Genomic DNA, 22,815 nt, shown 5'->3' with positions numbered 1-22,815 from the left:
GTACTAAATGTATGTATATGTGTAAATATGCATATATGTAAGTATGTACCGAAGCAAATGTATATACGAAACAGTTACGTACACACTTACTTATGTGTACATATCATGCACTTTGTCTTACAGAACCTATACGTACACATAAACTAGTATTGCATGATGTGGCATATCTTAAAATGCATGAAGTTTACTCAATTTTCTTTTTCGCTCTCCGCACACTCTTCTAAGATTTATGTATGTACTTTAATCCACTGCACGCAGTTGCTGGAAGATAGACAAGGCATTAGTTTGTTACACCAATATATACATATATGTATGTATATATAAGCACAAACATACAATATGGCAAATAGTCTGCTCATATGAAAGCCAATTAAATTAAGATTCAAGTACTTTGCCCAGTGATTCAACATTAAACTTGAGCTGCAAAGCTGTGTAAACTGAAAAATGATATCATCTGATCATCACTGCAATTTAGTAATCAACGGAATTGCCAGCAAACACAAATGTGACTGGCAACAAGAACTTAAGAGAGAATGAGAATAGATGAGGCAATGAGTTAGTTAGTCAGTTAGTTGAAACTTAGTTATGTCGTATGGCATGCATACACACGTGGGTATGTATGTTTATATGTACATATATACCTCTGGCGAAAGTTCACTTTTATTATGGAAAATATTTTTGCAAATTTTACAAACACAAATAGCTTAGCAGCATTTCTTGCAGTCATAAATAAGTTAGTTAATTTAAAGCACATGACATTAATGGCTTTTCATTTAAGTAAATATGTGATAGGAGTAAGTCAGAAATATACCCATATATTTGGTAAGTTGATAATGTTAAGCAATTAAAAATTGCACAAGAAATAGTTCAGTGAAAAAAATTTAAAAAATGTTTAAAATATTTTTATATGCAAAACAACTAAACATATACAAATATGTATGTAGATATAGTATACAGAATTATACGTTCCGGTGAAAAAATTACTTGTTATTTCCAAGCCATGCATATACGAGCTGTGTTTTTTTGCACTTCAGAAAATTATTTTTGTAAAAAAATGGTTCAACATAAATGGTTGCATAAGTTAGAAGTGACTACGAAATTTAGCTCTCTTTGTAGCTAACTACAGTGCCCACATTAAAAAAATAAATAAATTATAAATTTTTTTTTAATACGAGCTGATATTTTTTTTCTGTTTGATATTTCAGTCGGAGTCTTAAAGAGGGAAATTTCGTAATAACGTCTTCTCTGTTTAATATGCCTTGCTTAGTTATATTGTGTGGCATACATATGCATGGCAAGAGAGGACTTAACTTTTCACTTACCTATTTATTTAGTCTACACAAAGTAGTATTTTTTGAAAAGCATGATCCCTTGCTGGATTTTAAGTCTACCATATGGTCTTATTGATGGTTCTTAAATAAACGCAGTCCTTTACTTTTGACCGTGTTGTGAGTGTCGGATGCGCTGACTTTTTGTTTGACAACAGGAGGTATTACTTTTTGGCCTGGTTCATTTCCATAGTCACTCGCTTCGCTTTCATATTAAACTTTGAAAATGAAAAAGATATGCCGTGTTTGTTGAAACGGATGATTTTGTTATCATCGCCTAACGCCAGTAATTGTATGCTCCTATAGAAAGAAACCTGTTTCTTAGACATTTAGTTCTCCAAATCTGGTTACCCTCTTCAGTATAAGCACGATAAAGAATTGAATTCTCATTTAGGCTCGGAGGGTTCGTCATCTAATCTGATGGATATTAGCAGTTCGTACATGTGAATGAACGGCTACGAAGTTTTTCTCCCACTGAAAATCCAATACCTCTATTATAAAGCAGCTGTAGCAGACGCCCTATGGTCTAAAATCAAAAAGTAGGTTCTAAAATAGCGTACAGCTTCCAATTCTCAACCGACTTGATTAATTATTATTTTTAAATGAAAGCTGATTAGTTTATGAAGATATCTATTGAGGACTATTTTTGATCTAATAGTGAAACTGAAATCACGGGTTGGGGGACTTTCTTCCTGGATGCGCCAGGAAAGATTGGGAAAACATTCTTCATCAAATTGATTCTAGCAACGGTTTGATCAGAATATTATGTAGCCTTAGGCACTAAAATCGGAAAGCTGTGAGTCGATGAAAGATCAAGATGAATTGCATTGTCTGATCATTTTTGTAACTTACTAACATCGAAAGGAGAACTGATCGAAATACTTTTTCCTAATATTAAGATTAATTATAGAATTCACGATTGGCTCAGTTAACGAGCTATTCTGATTGCGAAGAATAAAGAGGACTAACCACTTAATAATGGTATTCAATGCAGCATACAAAGCGAGGAAATAATATATACATAAGTCGATAAATGCTGTTGTGGAAGCAGATGAAGCAGTTAATTTTCTAACGGAATTTTTGAACTCACCTGATCTACCAGAGATGCCCGCACATATGTTATTGAAGATTTCCTCATCCCTCGAATTCCCCTGATTCCGACCAATACTAGTGATAACACGATTAATCGAAAAACCGACTATAATCGGTTATTTTCTTTCGGTGAAGGATTTAATTGTATCGAAATTTTTCGTTCGATTAATCGAACGATTTATCGATTAACTATCAAAATAATCGAAAAAAACTACCAAAAATTGCCTAAATGACAAACGCAAAAATGAAGGAATCAAGATTATATAATCTTACCGTTGATTTTATGGCAACTTTTTTTAGCTAGTTTTCAGGATTTTCTACGCATCGAATTCGCCACAATTTAACAAGAAATAATAAAACGGTAAATTTTTTTAATAACGTATTAAATGGTTTTTGTTTATTTTCACTTTTAATCGAAACGACCGATTAATCGGTCAAATTCCTATGACTAATTGCAATTAAAAATTGAATTCTTTCGACTAATCAATTAACGGGTTATTAGCTTTTTTTTATCACTAGCCGATATACCCATTTCAATTTAAAAGATTGCAATTCCCAATTCGATTTACGTTCACAATCACAATCAATAGACCTCCAAGTCAAACTTGGACAGAGTGTGGCTTAGATTTAGTTGCGAAGTACTTCACACAACTGACAACTGAATGTTGCGTGTTCGCGTAGAGGCAAACCAGATAGGCTTTATATTTACGCGGTGAAAGGAATAATAGAACTTATATGAAACGTATGCTTTTTCTCGTTCCTCATTTCTCATTCATGTAACAGGAATGTACCACAGCAAAGCCTGACAGAATACAGCTAGTATACATATATTTTTATTTAAAGTACCTCTCAACCCCAGGGTATCATGTTGGCCTATAGAAAGCAAATACATATTTCTGTATGAGCACAAGCACTTTTTGCTCTTGGTGATGATTCATAATATGGAATTTAATTTATGTTTACACGTACATATATTTAGTAACTTAGTATATGTACTATTTTCAGAAATTTCGGCATCAAGGCATCGACATCACAATTATTTTGTTATAGCTAAAATAGTAACTAGTTATAATCAAGAGCTAGTCGATATACAAAATTACGCAAGAATTTTGAGTAGTTCGGAGTAGAAATTAAGTTTAATATTGCATAAATATTGAGGTCATTCCAGTGTGTGAAAATATTTGAAGCAAAAGGAATGCTTGTACGTACATACATACGTACTCGTACATACATACATATGTAGGTAAAGAGATGTAATTAACTAAACACATGTGGCAAGTAGTAATAATTTATTGTCGATAATTAAAATTGGTATAAGGTATTAGTTCTGGGAAAATTGCAATTGACCAGCTCGTTTGTAGTATATTTGCTTGGAATTTTGCAGAGTAGCTAAAACTGAACTAAATAAGTGAAATTTCATTTGGCATAATAGTTTATTTGGCATTTCGTAATCCATATGAATATGTGCAAGTACACACACATACACACCTTGTGTGCACTTATGAGTAGTGTAGTGTAAGGCAAATTTGTACTTGTTGTTGGTCTACACAACATATTTGTGGCTTTGTATGTGCACTTGTGTTAAACAGAAGTGGAGGTGAAAACATTAAAATCAATCAGGAAAATTATAATTCCATTTCATTGCAGGCCAAGAGAGTAATGAATTGTATAATTACATGCCTGCAAGGATATGGAGTTTGCGGTGAAGTTGCAGCAACTAACTATGTATAAATATGTACATAGAAATAATGCAAAGTTATTTGTAGTGCTATTGAAAAAGCACTTGTAATCGTTAACAATTATCGCTTAGGTCGAAGTCGGAATAAGCTTGAAGGGGACAAGTTAAAATAAATAAATGCAAAGCACAGAAGAAATTATTTAGAAGCACACAGTTTAGAAATATTATAATCAGCTTTAGTATGGGAATTCAAGTCAATTACTTTTATGGGTCATAAGCGCTCATTGCATATTAGTTTCAAGGGCTCTTCTATTTACATGCTTTTAAATAAAAATCATTGTTTTGATATTCGTAATATTGATATCTCAGTGTCGAAATACGAAATGCTACTAAACTGAAGCTCCCGAGATTTTCTCATGTCGCACTCTGGCCACATGAGTTTGGCGATGTTGCGCGTACTTGAGCATCTCCACCTTTTACGTGCTTCATTTAAGTAAAATTCCCTAATACTGAGCTTGCAGGAAGCGAGCGGCATGTCTAACTACTCCCAGTTCGAAGAAAGTGGTATTGAAGTACCCCTTCTTGCCAGCTCGTCTGCTTTGGTATGTTGCACGGCCTGGATACCCAAACCAGATGCGAGGCGAACTGTTCTGCCATCTCATTTAGAGGGATTTACGGCAGATCGCTAACGTATCCGAACTTATAGTGACGGAATGAAGTACCCTAATAGCCCAGCGACTGTCACCAGATTCTTGTGTAGCCACTAGTTCGGCCTAAAAGGCACTACAATGAGCCTGTGCGCACTTTCTTGAACATTTTTCGTCCAGTTGAGCTTTTTAACGAGGAGTATACGCAGATATTTACCTCGCAGATTCGCTTAGATTAAGCGTCATGATTGATGCTGTGTTTGGCGTGAAGACCTTGTACTTCCTGATAAAAAGTATCAGGTCTGGCTTATTTCAATTGCTTTACGCCACACAAGGTTTGTGGAAATTTCCCACTTATAAGCAGAGCAAGGTCGTCCGCATTTGCAATGGTCTTCCCTTTCTTCATGTGGATCAGAAAAGAATTTAAAGCTGTTACTCACAGAAGAGGACATATGAAACTGACCACAGAATACTTTCAAAAGAGTACGCTAATTCATTCGCGCTGCTTATTGTTCTTCACAAGAAGCTTCAGGGGGCATGGCAATCTGCAGTGGACCTGAGCAGTCTGAGGTTTCACTTCACATATAACTTCAAGGACTTTTCTCTAATAAAACCAACAAAGACAGTGAACGATCTAAGCCCCGGAAGTGCACCTATATGATCCAAAATTAATCTTTCAAGCTTAGACCAACAATACATACCCACGAAATTTAATTTAAATCGATTGGGCAGTTTCGGAGATTAGCGTAAGCGAACATGGGATTTTTATGTAGTAGTACTAAGGTGAATAACATCCATTTGAGTATTTATGAGTACGCACAAATTTTTGCAAATAATATACAACTTCGGAGTGCAATCGAATTTCGAATAAATGTGGAATTGCCTTGTTCCTTCATTATTACATATACATATGTATATGCATGCCTGCATGTATGTGTTTTGACCATTCAATATTCAAACTGCATTTCAGCTAGAAAAGTGAATGCAATATTTCTAATAATTCCCATCTATTCTCAATAAAATGAATACGTATGTATATAAATTATTGCGAATCAGCATTAATAGGATTATAGAACGAGCATGCATAAATTGTCCAACAAGCTTTACCCTGAATACTTATTCATTATGTGAAGCAAAGCAGTGCAAACTGGCATACAAGTGCCTTAAAATGGCTGCAGCTGCACTTTCGGCTCCATTTATTATGTGCGCACGTATGCAGGAAGGAGCAAGTAGATCGTAAGTGTGGTTAAATTGCAAATGTAATTGCCAGCAGTGCCATAAATGCAGGTTCGTATGCATACATAAATAAATACATAAATAAGTACATTCATCTAGCTCATTTGTTATTGGCAAATGTGAGGGAAAAATTAGCAATGCAAGCATTCAAGGTTTAATTGCTATTAGAAATTCAATATTTCGATCATTTATGTTTCGAATAATAATTGAGAGTGTTTTTGTTCTAAATTGAGTGATTAATAACTGTATTAAGATTGTACTTAAATAGTTATTTTAGGAGAAAATTTAAAATAAATTTGCCATTCTTAGTACATACATACATACTAATGTTGAAAACACGAATACGCTTAAGTATTTACATACATACATATGTTTACATACTCGTATATTATTGTGATATGATATGATATTTATTAACTTGATGTTACAAACTAAATAGTTTTAAAAATATACAAACAAGGTAGGAGTAATCTAAGTTTGTATATAGTTTTCTAGCAATTTCAGCAAAGTCGCAATAGATGTTTGGCAAAATTTTTCTCCTGTATGCATATTTCCTAATTACTTAGAAGATATTGGGCTGTATGCATAAAACTAAGTCAATGCTTTTTTTAGTCAGACCTTTTACTCGATTTGCTGAAATAAATTTAAAGTCAAAGTATGAAATTTTAAGAAAAAGAAAATTGCTTAGCCGATTTGATTTCACGAATAATTTATAAGGAATTCAAAACCAAGAACACCATTGGAAAGGTATTTTCCTATAGAAAAAGATGTTGGTTTAAAAACTGGTTAAAAATGCCGCATATGTGTGTATTTGGTTTTACTTCGTATTTGAAATTAAACTTTCTAATAAAGATAAATTTGATGATGCAGAATTAAATGATAACGATTAAAAAAAATGAAGAAAAAATTTAAGGTAAAGATGAAAATGAAAACAATACATAAAAATTTGGGTAATTGAAAAGGTAAGGTAATTTATTGAAGTTTTCCGAGAGGAATCAAAATAACTTCAGTAATAAAAAATTTAGTTTATCGAATCATTGAAGTTTATAGTTATCGAAATTTGTCAAGTTATCCATGTTTATTGAGTTATCGCAACGTATCTCGAGTTCTTTCAGCTTATAGAGTTATCGATATATATTGATTTACTGATATTTGCCTATTTATCGAATCGAAGTTTTTGGAATTTTCAAAATATATGCTTATCGAAATTGTATCGTGTTACCAGAGTGTAACGAATTTTCGAAATTTTGTCGATAGCTTTCGAAAAATATGGAGCTATTAAAATTTAACCGAGTTATCGAAATTTATAGAGGTATCTAAAGTTTATCGAGTTATCGATTTATACCAAGATACATATATACATTTTTGAGTTATCGACTCATCGATATGTACAGTTATCAAAAATTTTCGTAATTAGTCGAGTTGTCAAGTTTTGTTGAGTTATCAGATTTTAGTGATTTTGGAAACCACTGAATGGTCGATATGTATCAAATTATCGCCAAACTAGAATTTATCGGACCGATTCCAAGTCCCGCCATAGTCTCCAAAAGTTTTCAAAAATATAAGAAAAGGGTAGTCACATTTTATTTCCAAAGCAGCAGATTTTCCGGTAAGTAATTTTCTATCTTATAAGTTAAGCGACCTGCTAAGTTAGAAAACTTTTCCTAGGGTGTCAAAAAAAAACACACAAATGGTAGAATTTCGAGAGTAACTGGCACTACTAGTAAGAATAAATATATTGATCACAATAATAATTTATAGGGAATAAAAGGAAGTCATGCCTAAACGCGAGAAATATACGCCGTTCAGAAACGAAGAAATTTTACCAAAATAAAGTACGTAAAATACTGTCTTCAGTAGTGCCAAAGGCTTCATGGCTTTTATAATAAAATAATACGAAACACTGGTTTACAGCAAAAATGTTTCTAAGGTGAATTGCTCGCTGATTCCGAAACTTGAGTTGATTTTTTTCTATGGATAAATTTTCGAGATATTTTCAATTTAATGTTATGTAGCTAAAAGAAAAGTGGTTCCACTTAACCACATATTTCGTATGAAGCATTTGAATAATCTCCATACGCATTATGGCAAATGAAAGCTAACAAAATCCTCTAAAATATACATGGCGTATGAGTAACATTCTTTCCTGCTCATTTTTCATACAAACAAATTTTGCGCATTTTCATCTGACCACTCATACCTTTTTTATATATACATCGATTTTCTTTATTAGTAGCTTGATTTTTTTTTTGTAAAAGACCAGGCTTTTACACAAAATATTTTATTATTATATTTTTGAATTTCTTCCTTGTTAAAGTTTGAATTTTCTTCAACAAAAAAAACGGGAATTGTTAATTAATTTCTCAAAGGCCATCAGACTTATCGAAAAATTGTGTATGCAGGGTTTATGGAGATTTTCCTTAGCTTTGCTTAGCCGTACTTCGTTAAATTTCTTCGTAAGATGGTATAAGGGATTAAGAGAACTACGCAATGTTTTAAGTTGAATAAAGGTAAATAGAAAATATCTCGAAAAGTTATGCAATGAAAAAAAATTTCCTCAATTTTCGGGATCAGCGGGCGATTCTACATAGGAGTTGGATAGGGGCATCCGCGAAAAAAAGCACAAATTTGTGATCAGGTGATATTATAACCAATTCGAAATCTCCGCCTAAAAAGCTTTTAATTCTTCTCGCTAGCTATTCTAGTTCTCGAGATATTAAATTTTGCAACAAAAAAAGTAAATTTTCCACACTGTACGACAAAGGAAAATAATGGTAACGAGCGGTTCTATGAGCGCCAAGTTACGTCGGGGTTGGCAAGAAAGCATATTTTTCGGAAAATTCATGAAAAAGACCTTCGATAAGCAAATCAAAGACACTTTTCTTAGCACAAAGGGAAGCAACATACGCAGCTATGCAGTGTGACATTGAGCAAAACTTTAACACCAGCCAAACTCGAAATCTGCTCACTGCGTCGTTGAAAAGCAAACGAGATTATTGAGCTGCGACTCACTGCGATGTGACTTTCTGAATTTTATGTTTGATAAGAGTGGCCAACCTGAATCGCATCGGTACGATTTTTAGTACGAAATTTGGGTTAAATTAACTTCTTAGAAATTTGTATACTATGTACGTATTTTCGTTACATACAAAAATGTTGATATGATTATAAATTATAACCCTTTATTGCTTCGAAAATAATAGAATCGATATTTAACCTATCTTCCTATATGTATGTATGTAAAACAAAGAGAATGCGTACATATTTTTCTAATTCTATTTAATTTTACTTCATATCACAGTGGACCAGAAACAGAAAAAGTGGCCAAAATTGTTGCTTGATTATTTGAATATGGTATACAAATCCGTAGTACATCAAAAAGTACCAGGTGCTCAAAAATTATAAAAAAGTCACAGAAAGCGCGTATTTTGAATTTGTTGAAGTTTTAACAGCCTTAAGCGTATTAAGAAATTCAACCGATTTATTCTATATTTTCTCATTCTACTTGGTATTTTCTTTAGAAACTTTAGAAAGTTTCACGAAAAAATTTAAAAACAGGGTTGCCAGATATATGATAATGTATAATTATTTTAAATCTCCACAGCAACTTCTATAGTAAAACTAAAACCGTTACAATTACGTTTATAAAAAAAAATATGTTCTTTTAATATCACAATAAGGGTATCAAACGAAGGGTGAATAAACATGCTTTAACACTGAGATGTTTTTGGGTAGGGTTGCCTATGTACCAATTCAGGCTATCATTTTAATTATTTAATTTATATTATTTAAAGTAATAAAAATACGAATTTAACTGAAAAATTTTAGATGGTGCGTTTTCTGTTAAATTGTTTTAGAAGATTCATTTATATGACCAAAATTGATAAATGGAATTTACAAATTCTATCAAAATTAAACCTGTTAGTAGCCTAAAAATTTCCTCACTTGCAGTATCCAGGGCCTACCTCGAGGAGGTTGCAGGAATAAAATAAACCACTTTTTCTTTCTTTTTTTATTTCTTAATTTTTTTAATTTGTTCTTTTTTTTTAAATAATAAAATTAACGGAAGGAAAAAACCCAACAACTTAAAAAAAAAACAAAAAAAAAACTTTCGTCAATTTCAGTGCAATATTAGTTATCAGAAATTAGATTATTTTAGTTAATTAATTTTTTTAATGTTTTAATTTTTTTTAAGTAATTTTTTTTTGTTCTTTAAACTGAAATTTATTAAAACCTTATTGCACATCTGAAGGCCAAGTCCTTTTATTTGACAACTCACTGTTAAGTCCAACGAACATCCCACATCTTTTAATTTTTCTTACAGGCGGCGGCCCTCTTCGAAAAATTAAAACCTTATTGCACATTTGGAGGCCACGCTATTTGACTGGACACCTCATATTATTGAATATGGTAATTTTTTAACAGTTGGAAACCCTACTCTAAAAATGAAACACTAATGCTTATCTAGAGACCAAACGAAAGGGCATTTGACACTTAATTTTTTGTAAACCAACGAACGGTGCAGATCTTATAACTTTTTAAACAGGTGGCAACCCTATTGAAATTCTTAATAACAAAGGTCACTCTTCTGTCGATACAGAATATAATAGAGAAAAATCATATAGTCAAAATCTTGTCGGTAGTTTTCGAGATTCTCCTTTATAACTACAATGTATAGATATGACCAGAAAGTAAGGTTACTCATACGCCGTGTCTCGTACACGTTTTCTTGAAAATTCAGCAATTAATTACAAAAGCACAAAATATCCGGCGCTTTTAATATTGTGGATATCTTTGGCTATAAAATAGTTCGCTTTATTTTTTTGTGTACTTTACTTAAATATGTAATTTTTATTAATTCAAATGTGTTTTAAAACAAAAAAATAATTATCAACATGTTTTGTTGCAGTACTTTTTCTAAGATTTATTGATAACTGAAACAAATTCAGGAGCTAGATCTGTAGTTTTAGAATTTGTAAATAAATTGATCATTTTTTTTTTTTAATTTACGCTTACAAACGCTTTTGGACTCTGAGTTTGATATCTATGTAGATTAAATAAGTTTATTGTTTTAACCTTTTAAATAAAATTGCTTTTGGCCACCTTTTCAGTCTTCTGGCCCATTGTGCATACACTGCACTTTTTGAGCTGCGAAGACTTACAAACAGAGTAAATGTATGTTTGTATGAACATATTTATGTATCACAATTTTAGATTGAGTTTTACATGATATCGACTGGCAATTACAATTCATTGAAGAGAGTCATAAATCCTTTTAGACATGCACTCCATCGTGTCAGTTTGGTGTAACAAGCGCATATTTTCAACTCAACACACACTCACACAAGTTTTGGCATGCACATACATACATCTGCTCGTAACTTAAAATAAATTTTTTCATATCATGTGCATATGTACATATGTAACTATGTATATCGTAACAAGCAATTTATTCTGTACTCATTCACTTCCCACTTGGTTATCGAGAACATAGCTTATGTTGTGTTGGGCGTTTAATCACAATTCAAATTTGCTTGTAAGATGAAATAAAATTTGGGAAGTAGGCAAGATTTTACGCAGAATATTTACATATATCGCTATGTCTGTACGGGATTTCATGGCGTGATACATGTACATAACTATTGGCAATTCTCACGAGTTTCTTTTTTAGTGTCACTTTCTTCTCTCGTCAGAAAAAAAACGCTAAAGCATTCTTAAAAAAAGCATTCAATAAAAAAAAAATTTCGAACATTCAAGTATTATTCAAGGGTAACATTTTAAAAAGACATTATCACTAGCTCTTCATCTTTATGCACCAATATTTTTTCCCCTTTTTTAATTTCGCAGAGTTTTCTCTTTCAGCTGACACTCATATTGTAATTCTACGATCCACCGATTTTTTTTAATAATGTTTGGAATTAGGCCTCTATTGTAAATTGGTAATGTGGAACTCAACTCAACTTTGAAAACATATTTGTCTGTCAGTTGCCTGGCACCAGCATCCTAGGGCTCATTGGTAAGACATGATTCATAACTCATTTCCATTTTTTTTCTTTTAATTATTTTAATATGATTAAAATAACATAATTTTATTAAATAAGGAATATAAAGCCTTTAAAAAATGTTGGCTCTTCAATGAAAATTTACTGTTTATCAAGTGTATTGCTCAATTGATGGTAAAAAGAAAACGTACTGAATTTAGTTGAATTCTTCTTATTTCATTAGTATATATATACCCTGTATGCACATTAGGGTGGTACAAAATCATTCAAGTCGGAATTGTAATGCTCTCACCCCCTAGGATTGCTCTATATCGAAAAAAGTATACCCTTATTTTTTTATTTTGAAATCAAAAAACATTTAGAGGTCGGTCAAAGCGCTGAAATGGTATAGAATTCTATAGAATTCTTGAAAATAAATATTTTTCGATCGGAAAACTCTTGTTGTCTTCAGAAGACTTTCAATAATAGTACCCAATTGTTTATTTAACCATTTTTGAATACTAACGATTTTTTATTTGTCCCCCATTGCATTTTTCGGGGCTTTTTGTGGGTTTTGGCGGACGTAAAAATATAGTTGCAATGAAAAAATGGTTAAATAAAAAATGGGTATTATTATTGGGAATCACCTGCAGATAAACAGAGTTTTCTGGTAGAATGTTGATTTTTTAGAATTTGATACCATTTCTATGAAAAGCTCTTCTTTCCCCATATAAAATACAAAAAAACTTTGGGCGCTTTGAGCGACCTCTAAATATTTTATATATTTTATATTTTTCGGTATAGAACAATCCTAGGGGGTGAGAGCATATAAATTCCGACTTTACTTTTTCACATGCATTTGTGGTACATACATGTATAATAACTAAAAAAAAAATATTTACTTGCACACTAACTCGTTGCGGCTACGGCTTTTGGCATTTGGCCAGAAGTTCGAGTTTATAAAAAGCGAGTTTTATTGCTTTTTTGTGAAATATTTTTCCCCGTCCATGTATTTGTATTACACTTCTTCCGTGTTTTTGATATCAACTCTTCCGAAGTTTATTGTACCATGTAACTTTCACACAAAATGGCATTGCAGCAGCATTGAAGTAGAAGATATTTGAGACTGCAGTTGATGTCTTCAAGAAGATTTTTTGTTCCAACACACATTTGCCACATTAAAGTGGTTACTTGAGGTTTAGGAACAATTGAAAATTTATGAGGCCACTATGTGTTGAGCAGAGTATTTGCTAACAAAAAAAAAATATATATTTCTATAGCTAACAAAATCTAAGAGAAATAGTTAGATGTACTATGCAAGAGCTGAATGAAAACAAATTGTTGTAATAAATATTGTCACCTGCAAATATCAAATATATGAAAAATCAATTTCTTAAATTATTTACTGAAGTGCCATCAAAAACAGTTCGAAATTTAATGCAAATTAAGTGACACAAATTTTTAGCTGCCGCACTCACAATTTAAATTTTTCTTGTCAAATGCAAGCATGTGCTGTTATCTCATTTGAATTTGCATATATTACGCTCACATATCATAGATATATTTCCTTACAAATTGTCAGCTGTCTATCTTTTTTACCACACATTCCATTGCCAGGCTAAGTTGTCACAGTCAACGCCATGTGGCCGGGTGTGTGAAAAATAAAAATATTATCAGTAAATATGAAATAGTTTCGAATAATCTGCAGCTGATGTCTAGCACACACCCACACATTTCTTTCGCTTTTCACCTCAGTCTGCATGTCACTTGGCTGATTGAATGATTGGCTAGTTAGAAGATTGGTTGCACGCTGGCTCGCTTGGTATTCAGTGTGACAAATGCGGTTTCGAACATATTATGCAATTCAATTTAGCGAGGTTTGCATTGTTATGCATAAAATTGTTGTTGGTTTACTTATGCATAGTCTCATTGGCAACTATGTGTGTAGATATACATACATATATAGGTTTTGTATTTGCATACAAGAACTATCTGCATACAACTGAAATTGAGCTGGTAATTGGATCGCAGACAGCTACATGTAAATTGCATACATACATACATACGTACTTCTTCAATGTTATAAATATCTGGGTAAAAGCATTTTATACATACATACAAATGTATGTACAGAATTGTCAACCAGTGGAAAACGTGTTGAGGTTAGCGTGGCTAGCAGCTTGAGTGTTATTCATATCAGGATGTCACAAAATATCTCAAATATTCATTTCACCGCGCGACAGTAAATTTTACACAATAAAAAAAATGAATGTGTTCTCAAAACTAAACACGATTTTTCTAAAGTGTTTTGAAACTTCAAAAAAAAAGGATTAATTAAAGAAGTAATTTAAAAAAAAAATAGTGCAACGTACTAAAACAGTATAAGTATTAAATAGCATAATTACATAAGACCTCACTCTTTCTGTCATTTGGGTAACATTTTTTTTACCTCGAAAGCCAGCGGCTATGTATTATTTAGATTTTGCATATTCGAGTGAGGAGATTCTCGGTGAAGGTAGCTGAGCCTAGTGATATCTTCACACAAGTTTGCCCATTAGGTACTTTTTTTTTGGGAGAAAGACCGAACAGAATACGTATTGCTAAATTTCTTGCTATAAATAGCTAATTAGTTATAGAGAGTAGACCACTTGTAATTACAAGAATGCTTACCCTGACATTTCATTTACATAGACCTTAAAATTTAACTTTGACATACCTACAGTCAGTCAATAAAGTTTAGGTACAGCGAGTTTTTTTACAACACCGGCAACTGTTTTTTAAATATTTTATTTTTCGCAAATTTTTTATTAAAATATGGTAAATTCTACAACAAAAACCAAATAGTGTTTGATAATTGTTTTATATGGGAAAAAATGTGCGACACCTTCAATAAAAAAATTTTCCAAAAATCAATGGGAAGTCCTAGCTTCCTCATACTTGCACTTTATTATACTAAAATTAAATGGGATAAAAAACTGCATACTCAACTTTTTTCTAGAGAGCGTAAATAAAAGTGCAATATTTGAATGAAAATTTCTTAAATTTTGCACAAGATTTGGAACCCTGAATTTTTGGCGTTTTTGGTGTAGAATTAACCATATTTTTATAAAAAATTACCGAAAAATAAAATATTTAAAAAATAGTTGCTCGTATTGTAAAAGATTCGCTGTGCCTAAACTTTATTGGCTGACTATATGTACTCGGGTATAATATTTTGATCACACCGATACAGTACGAGTGTATAGAAAAAGTCTTTTACCGTTGACCAGAAATGTTTTCTTGCCTAGTTTCGTATGGCGATGTCGAGGTTATCTATACTGGTTTAAAGTCCAATAGAGCTTAAGAAAAATAAACATTTTTTTTTGTGTAATGAAATCCAAACAATTTCACATATTTTAAATGACTTGTTTCTAACTTTCCGTGAGCCGAGTTCAAAAGCAGTTAACAGAGTATCAGAAAAGTAATTTAACCGTACTGATTTATCGTAAAATAATATGTACCATAAGCTAGCTCTTTGGCCATCTTTAACGAAAGCGGATTATATATTCTAACCCAAATATTTATGTACCGACACTTCATACTTTAACGCAAGTTAGTGCATCAACGGCACAGCTTATGCGTAAATCCATATTGTCAACTATGTATGAGTAAATCAAAATAAAGTTGGCGCGCATGCAACTGCAACTGCATTTGACAACCTCAACACGTTGCCACATTAACTTCATTATTCGCCAACTAACCGAGTATGCGAGTTGCTTAAGTTGTCATTTGTATGCGACGCGAAGAAGCTTACTAATAGCAGCGCCAGCTAAACAAGGCCAAAGAAAAGTAGTAGAAAGGAAACAGCGACACATCATCTGCAGAAACATGTATACACCCATACATGCATACATAAGTATATAGTATATCGAAGGAAATACATATTCTCTCCAGCTGCAGACATGCTAGATAAACGCATTGGCTGGTAAGTTTGCAATGTTGCTGACATAGCACGCTTCACTTTCTAGCATGCAACAGTAGGCAATCGCAAGCTGCCACATACCACTTAACTTGCCTCAGAATGCGTTTATCATACATACTCACTCGTACGGATGCACGTACCCATATTTGTGTGTACATATGTATGTATGTACGTTGGCTGTTAGGCTGCCAAGCTTGCCTGGTTGGTTGCCTGCATGGCTGGCTGCATGACTGGTTGGCTTTTGCCGTGTCAATGATGCAAATAACAAAAACATCAACAGCAGCAGGAGCAGCAGCAGGAATAAAAACAACAACAACAACACACACTATTAAAGCACATTAGTCGACTTAGTTCCGCCTGCTGATGAGCTGCTGCATAATTTTTAAAAGGCAGACATATCGTTCGGCCGCCATAGTTGGCAGCACTGTGTGGCGGCTGCTCGTTGCATTTGCGTCCCGCTAACGGTGTCAACTTAGTCAGCGAATTTGCTACGCTGGCTGTCGTTGACGTATTTTTTTGGCGCTAGTAAGCAACAGTGTGGCAGGCAACAAATTGCCATTGAATGCCTCATCCATGGAACTACGAGTATCTGGCTTAGCAGCATTAATGTTTGATTTGTCAATATTTATTTTTAATTTGATCGAGAGCAAATTTATTCAGATACTCAGATTTTATAGGAGTACGTATGTTTATAAGTTAGTGTGGTTGGCAACTTTTGCTTTCACTGCTGGTATTCCAATTGATGTGATGTGGTTTCGGTGGGATACAATTTTACCCTGGTACTGTGCACCTACATACATATGTTTGCTAAAGTAGTATACATATGTATGTATGTATGTATTAGAAATTAATCCTTTTACAGCAGCAGCCATCAATTGACATACATACATACAATGTAACGAAAAACCGACACAGCAGCGTTAACTCGTAAGTGCGCTGTTGTTTTATTTAAGAACGAATATGTCCTAAAGTTATCGTGTTTGTCTTTTAGCAATAGGTTTTTTAAAAAATTAAATAAAAATGCATAAAAAAACATCAATACAAACCCATATAATAAAAAAACTATAAAAATTATTGAAAAAGAGAAAAAATAAATAATATACGTTTATAAAAATTAAATGAAAAACAATTAAGGAAAAAATATCTTAAAAAAAAATAAATTAAAATTATTTTCTTGTTATAACTCCTACATATAAAAACTAAAAGATAGTTAAATTAAACGCGAAGAAAAAGCAAATTAAATAATTTAAAAAAATTAAATGAAATTAAAATAATATTTTACATTTTAAAACAATAAAATTTTAAAATTTAAACACAACTAAATTAAAAACAAAAAAAAAATATGAAACTAAAAAAATAAGTTTCTAAAAAGTAAAAAGAAATTAAAAAAAACAATAAAATCTAAATCAAATATTAAATAATAATTTATCGGCTTAATCTGCCTTAAATAATCTTGCCGAATATCGGCAGCCTAGAAATGAGATTTATGGAGACTTCCTGACAGGACACTCCTCAAAATGTCGCCCAACTTTGACCCATCTATTAAAAATATGCATTGAATCTCTGTTCCAGGAACTGCCACGCTGATTTGGTTCAAATTTTTAGGGTTGATGCATAAACACAAATAATAAATAAATATGAAATTCGAGCTTGATTAATACATTTTTAAACATTCATATAAATTTTTTCATTAAAAAAATAGTTTTTCAAAATATTCCATCTCAAAAAAATCACAATGGTAGCTGTGAGTATTGCGCAATATTTAAGTATAGTATTATGGGGTGCCTCTACCATAATTTGAGTTATGAATTTTTTTTACACCGAAGTTGCGTAAAATGAGTACATTACAAATTTACCAATTTTTCAAATTTTTTTTAGAATTATTATTTGAGTATGAAGTCTTGTGGCCCATTAAATTTTAGTCCAATAAATTGCAAGTGTAAAGCTACTGCAGAATTTCGTTGATTTTTTATATTTTTTTAGCTGACGGCTTTTTGCACTTTTTTCTTATGGAAGAAAATGCACAAAACCGTTTTAAAATAAAATAAAAAAAAATAACGCCTGTTTTTCACTCGCTTAAAACTTGCACAAAAGTGCATACTCAAAAAAATTAAACAAAAAATATTTAAATTTGTAATGTACTCGTTTTACTCAACTTCGGTTTAAAAAAAGATTCATAACTCAAATTATTGTAGAGTGCACCCATAATAATATACTTAAATGATGCGCAGAGCTACCATTGTGATTTTTTTTTAATTTTTTCTGAGATGGCATATTATCAAAAACTATTTTTTTATGAAAAAATTTGTAAAAATTGGGAAACATTTTTTCAAGAATTTTTTTTTTTAATATTTCTTTTAATAGAGAATTTTGATTTGAGTATGTTTGATTTTTTTCAAATTCTTTCCTCGTTCCGTTCTCCAGATAATTGGAAAACTATTAAATTGATTTGTTTTTGTTTTTGTACTGTACAGTTTTTAAAAATGTATTAATCAAGCTCGAATTTCATATTTATGTATTATGTATTTGTATTTACGCATCAACCGTAACCATCAACCAATTTTAACCAAATCAAACACATGAAGTGTGAACCCCGTCCTTTTTGGTATGGAACGCCCCATATATAAATATATCGTATGTATATGTGTATCGTATTTATTAAATTCCATTAATTTTGACCTAAACATTTTTTGTATCAAAATCGTATAAATGTAACCTTTACCAAACCCCATATTAACAGATTTGTTTAAGACTCCTTCTCCCTCTGCACTTTCATTCAATTTATTCTCTTTATATCAGCTTATCTGGCAAATTTGCAATGTGGTAACATGCTGATTTCATTTTCAAACTATACACATATGAACATACATATGTATATACAAGCATTTTGAATTTGCCATAATCAACGTCATTGTCATTCTGCTCAGTGTTGCTGATGCGTCGTTAAGTGGTACCATTATGTGATATAAACTCAAGCCAAACATTTCGCATACCAAACGTTGCATACATCTAGATATTCTATGATTTTCGAACCTCAATTGCATATAGCCTTCAACTTGTGGTCTTGAATCATCATACCAATCCACCAGTCCGCCCATCCTACGTCGATGTACGACAACTAACCAGCAGCGGTATGGAACCATCCCTCTCGACCAGCACAATCATTTAATCCATTGGCATACAAACAACATTGCAATTACTGAAAAATCGAAGCTCCACTTGTTGTTGCCGCCCATTTTGCATCCTCTTCATTGTACTTTTACACACACATGCATGTACATGTATGCATGCTATCATACAAATATGCATGTACATACATATGTATGTGTGTATGAATAAATTGGTATGTTTTTGACTTGTTTGCATATCGTTAATGTCATTGAAATGACTTTGAATCTGCGCTTGCATGCAAAAAGGAAGCATATCCATGTGCATACGTGCATACAGAGTATACTTGTAGATATATGTATGTATGAGCAAATGTGCTTGACTCAAGCATGCACATGTTCTATGAGATGCTCTCCATACATCATGCACTCCTACCTATCTACTGATAAATTTAGCACAAGCTTTATTCATCTGTTGCTGCCAATCACGAGCTGCATATGCACTTTTAATGGTTGATAGAGGAGGAAACCTTAACACTGCACAAATTTTTGACTTTACCCATTCACACACACAGCAACTCTCTCTCTCTGTGTCTCTTTTTATTAATTGTAATTACTAGCTTGTGCAAGCGCATCGAATTAGGTTATACAAGCGAAAGTGAAGTACATACATGTGTACATGTGTATGTATTTTGAAAATGATAGCTTTCGATTTGTTTGCACATCAAAGCTGAAAAGTAAAATTAGGTTTTATATTAGTTTCTGCTTGTCTAAATAGCTTAATGTTATTTGTTTTTAATTATGAGTATCACATTAAAATTTGCATATATGTATATGAGTGAAAGATCAATTATATGTTTTTAATGAAGGGGTTTTTTCCATTGCATGTTTTGTTGATTGCTAAATGAAATATGACAAGCTCATTATATTGGTTAGCGTATCAACATTCGCTATAATGAATTAAAGCTAAATGAATACTTAGTTATAGGAAAGTGTATAATAGCCAAATTTATAAATTTATATGCGTATATGGAATCATTGAATTGTAATTAAGAATCGTATTTAGTAAGCCATATTGCTCATGCTCAAAATAAAGCACTTAGCCCTCCCTGTGTTTTCTACCAGTATGGCCTCACGTGTATCGAGACTACCCGTTTTAAATAGCGCATGGAATCGGCGCATCTGAGAAGCTAAACTTGCGATGCGATTGCTACCCCTAAACCATACTCGCAACTGTGTGGCCTCTTCAAAGGACTGTTCATCAATGTTCGACATCAAATCCGGACGAGTTTTTGTACCATTTTCCAATAGTAGAGCAAACATAATGCTTAAAAATATACCAGAGATCAAGGTTCAGTCCATTCAGTGCATAAAATAAGGCCGCGAAAGAGAGTGTCCGCCAAGAAGATCATGGTGCCATTTCTTGGTATTCACATTGAGTGCCTGATAACGGATATCAGTGAATTCAAACTGATAGATTCGATATTGATTTGACGCAAAAACGACCAAGTTTGGTGAAGAATAAGGTGCTCCTCTATCAAGGTAATGGAAAAATTGCTTGAAATTGGTAAGGTTTGCTCTAACATTCTGCGGATTTTGCCTCCTAACACTATTTACTGCTTCCAAATCTAAAGAAGAAGTGATCATAACTGAAGCCAACGCATAGGTTTTCAGAATTTGGGATTATTATTAAAATAAAAAGGTGCCCAAAAATTAAGTGAAATAAAAAAATAGTTTTTTTTTTAACAATAAAAACTAAAAAGTAAAAGAAAATCAAATTAAAAAAAAGAAAATTTAATAAAGTTCGTTGCTAAAAATTAAACAATATCGAAAAAAAAAATTATTTTTAAAAAATAACTTCTAAAAATTTAAAGAAAAGTGAATTAAAAAAGAAAGAAAGCAATAAAAACTAAAAAAAAAGTTCTTTACAACTAATTGAAATTGTAAAGGAAATATTTTGTTTTAAAAATAATTTATTTTTAAGGCTAAAGAAAATTAAATTAAAGAGAGAAAAAGAAAACTAAAATAAGTAAAAAAATTAAGTTAAATAACAAAAAATTATTTTTTTTAACAAAAATTCAAATTTTACTAAAAATATATTTCTAAAAATTAAATGAGATTTAATAAAATTGTTTCTCGTTAAAAAATAAAATCTAAAAATTCAATTACAAAAACAAAAATAGGACAGGTTTCCAAAAATTAAATAAAATTAAAAATAAATATGCTCTGACCTAATGTCGTCAGGTACTTTAAAGTTGCAAAAGCCTCTAACTAAAGTACTACAACTCATTTCACCTCACATCAACTCAACTCCCTTCAACTCAACTCAACTGACCTCACCACAATTCACCTCGCCACAACTTGCACCACTTCAAATCACCTCATTTCAGCGACTTTTATTTCTGAAAATCCAGAATAATTTGGAAAAATCTTGAAGCTACAAAAAATTGCGAAATGATTTCGAAAATACAGATAAAGCCACGAAAATCCTGAAGAAGTGTAGTCCCTATGCAGCCCCGAAAAGTCAGAAATAGTCCTGTGAATCCCAAAGCAGTCACAGAAATCTCGATATATTTCCCAAAATTCCGAGGTAGTCCCAAGAATTCGAAATAGACCCGAAATTCTCGAAGTAGTCCAAAAATCAATAAATTGTCCCGAAAATCGAGAAGTATTACCAAAGAGCTAAAATACATATACCCTTTAATCCTATTTGGCTCTTCATAGTTTTAAGTTTGGCACTGGTCTCATTCTCAGCAAAAAAAAAACTATAAATATTTATCTCACTTCTACCATCGTTACATCTCAATTTGTGCGCAGCATAGCGGAGGATGGTACGAAGTGCCACAAGAAATGTTGCAACTTCACTTGAGGTACGCCCAAACCAAGTATCTCATCCGCCACAATAGAGGGGCGTATCACGCTGAGGGAGTCGATAAAAACTACGTTTATGCTAATGCAATGCTATGCCGTGCACTAAGATGGGACGACTGGGTGGTTGGTTGTGCAAACGGCGGCTTCTACTTTTGCTTTTTTTTTGCTTTTAAATTTTTTTCCAACATATTCAAGTCAATATTTGGGAATGTGACAACAGAAGTGCAAACAGAAACAACGACAAAAACTAAATTGCACGCAAAGGCATAACAACAACAACAGCAGCACTAACTGCTGCATAACCAGCAGCGTTTGTCTCATGCAACTTCAACAATAAACGTACAAAGTACGCACCGTAGACGCTTACAGCAACAACCAGCAGTATATACCGCTGGCATTACCCGCTGTGGTGCTGTATTGCACCAGCCAGCCACCGGATCAACAGTGTCATTTACATGCAAATGATGCAAGCAAACCGTTGGCGCTCAACGGACTACAACAAACTACTGTTGTCTCAACCGAAGCGGGGCTGGTTTTTCAACTATGTACTACAACTACAACTACAACTACAACTACAACTACAACTACAACTGATATTACCAGACAAAAGCTCATTGCAACAAAAAATGCAAAAACTCTTTAACAACAACAAAAAATGGCAATAAAGAGTAGTCTCACCACAATTGCCAGTTGTCCGTTGCTGCTGTGCTTTGCTGTACTGTGCTGTGCTGTTCTGTTCTGTTGTAGAAAAAGTGAGGTGTCAACGCGTAAAGCACATAAAAGAAAAGATCTCAAAGGGTGTACGTGCAACGTTTTCACTCTGATCTCTTTGCAAGTAGCTCGTCGGTAGTTTTGTGTGTGCTGCGACAATTACGTGCGGCAGATGAAGTTTCTTGGGTTAATGGCATAAGTGC

General features: G+C 32.6%; 1 protein-coding gene across 1 annotated transcript in view; it reads left to right on the top strand.

The window, feature by feature from the left end:
* LOC118746376 (lachesin-like) overlaps nt 1-22,544 on the top strand; it is a 45,087-nt gene extending 22,543 nt beyond the window's left edge. The window contains exon 8 of the mRNA XM_036480230.1: nt 22,249-22,544. Coding sequence (XP_036336123.1) covers nt 22,249-22,544 — 296 coding nt within the window. The remainder of the gene's footprint in view (nt 1-22,248) is intronic.
* Nucleotides 22,545-22,815: the final 271 nt, after the last annotated feature.

The sequence above is a fragment of the Rhagoletis pomonella genome, unplaced genomic scaffold, assembly GCF_013731165.1.
Source record: "Rhagoletis pomonella isolate Grant_MI unplaced genomic scaffold, Rhpom_1.0 Rhpom_scaffold_00010, whole genome shotgun sequence".
Classification (NCBI taxonomy): domain Eukaryota; kingdom Metazoa; phylum Arthropoda; class Insecta; order Diptera; family Tephritidae; genus Rhagoletis; species Rhagoletis pomonella.
The sequence above is the reverse complement of the archived record's forward strand: the minus strand, read 5'-3'. Positions and strand labels throughout refer to the sequence as shown.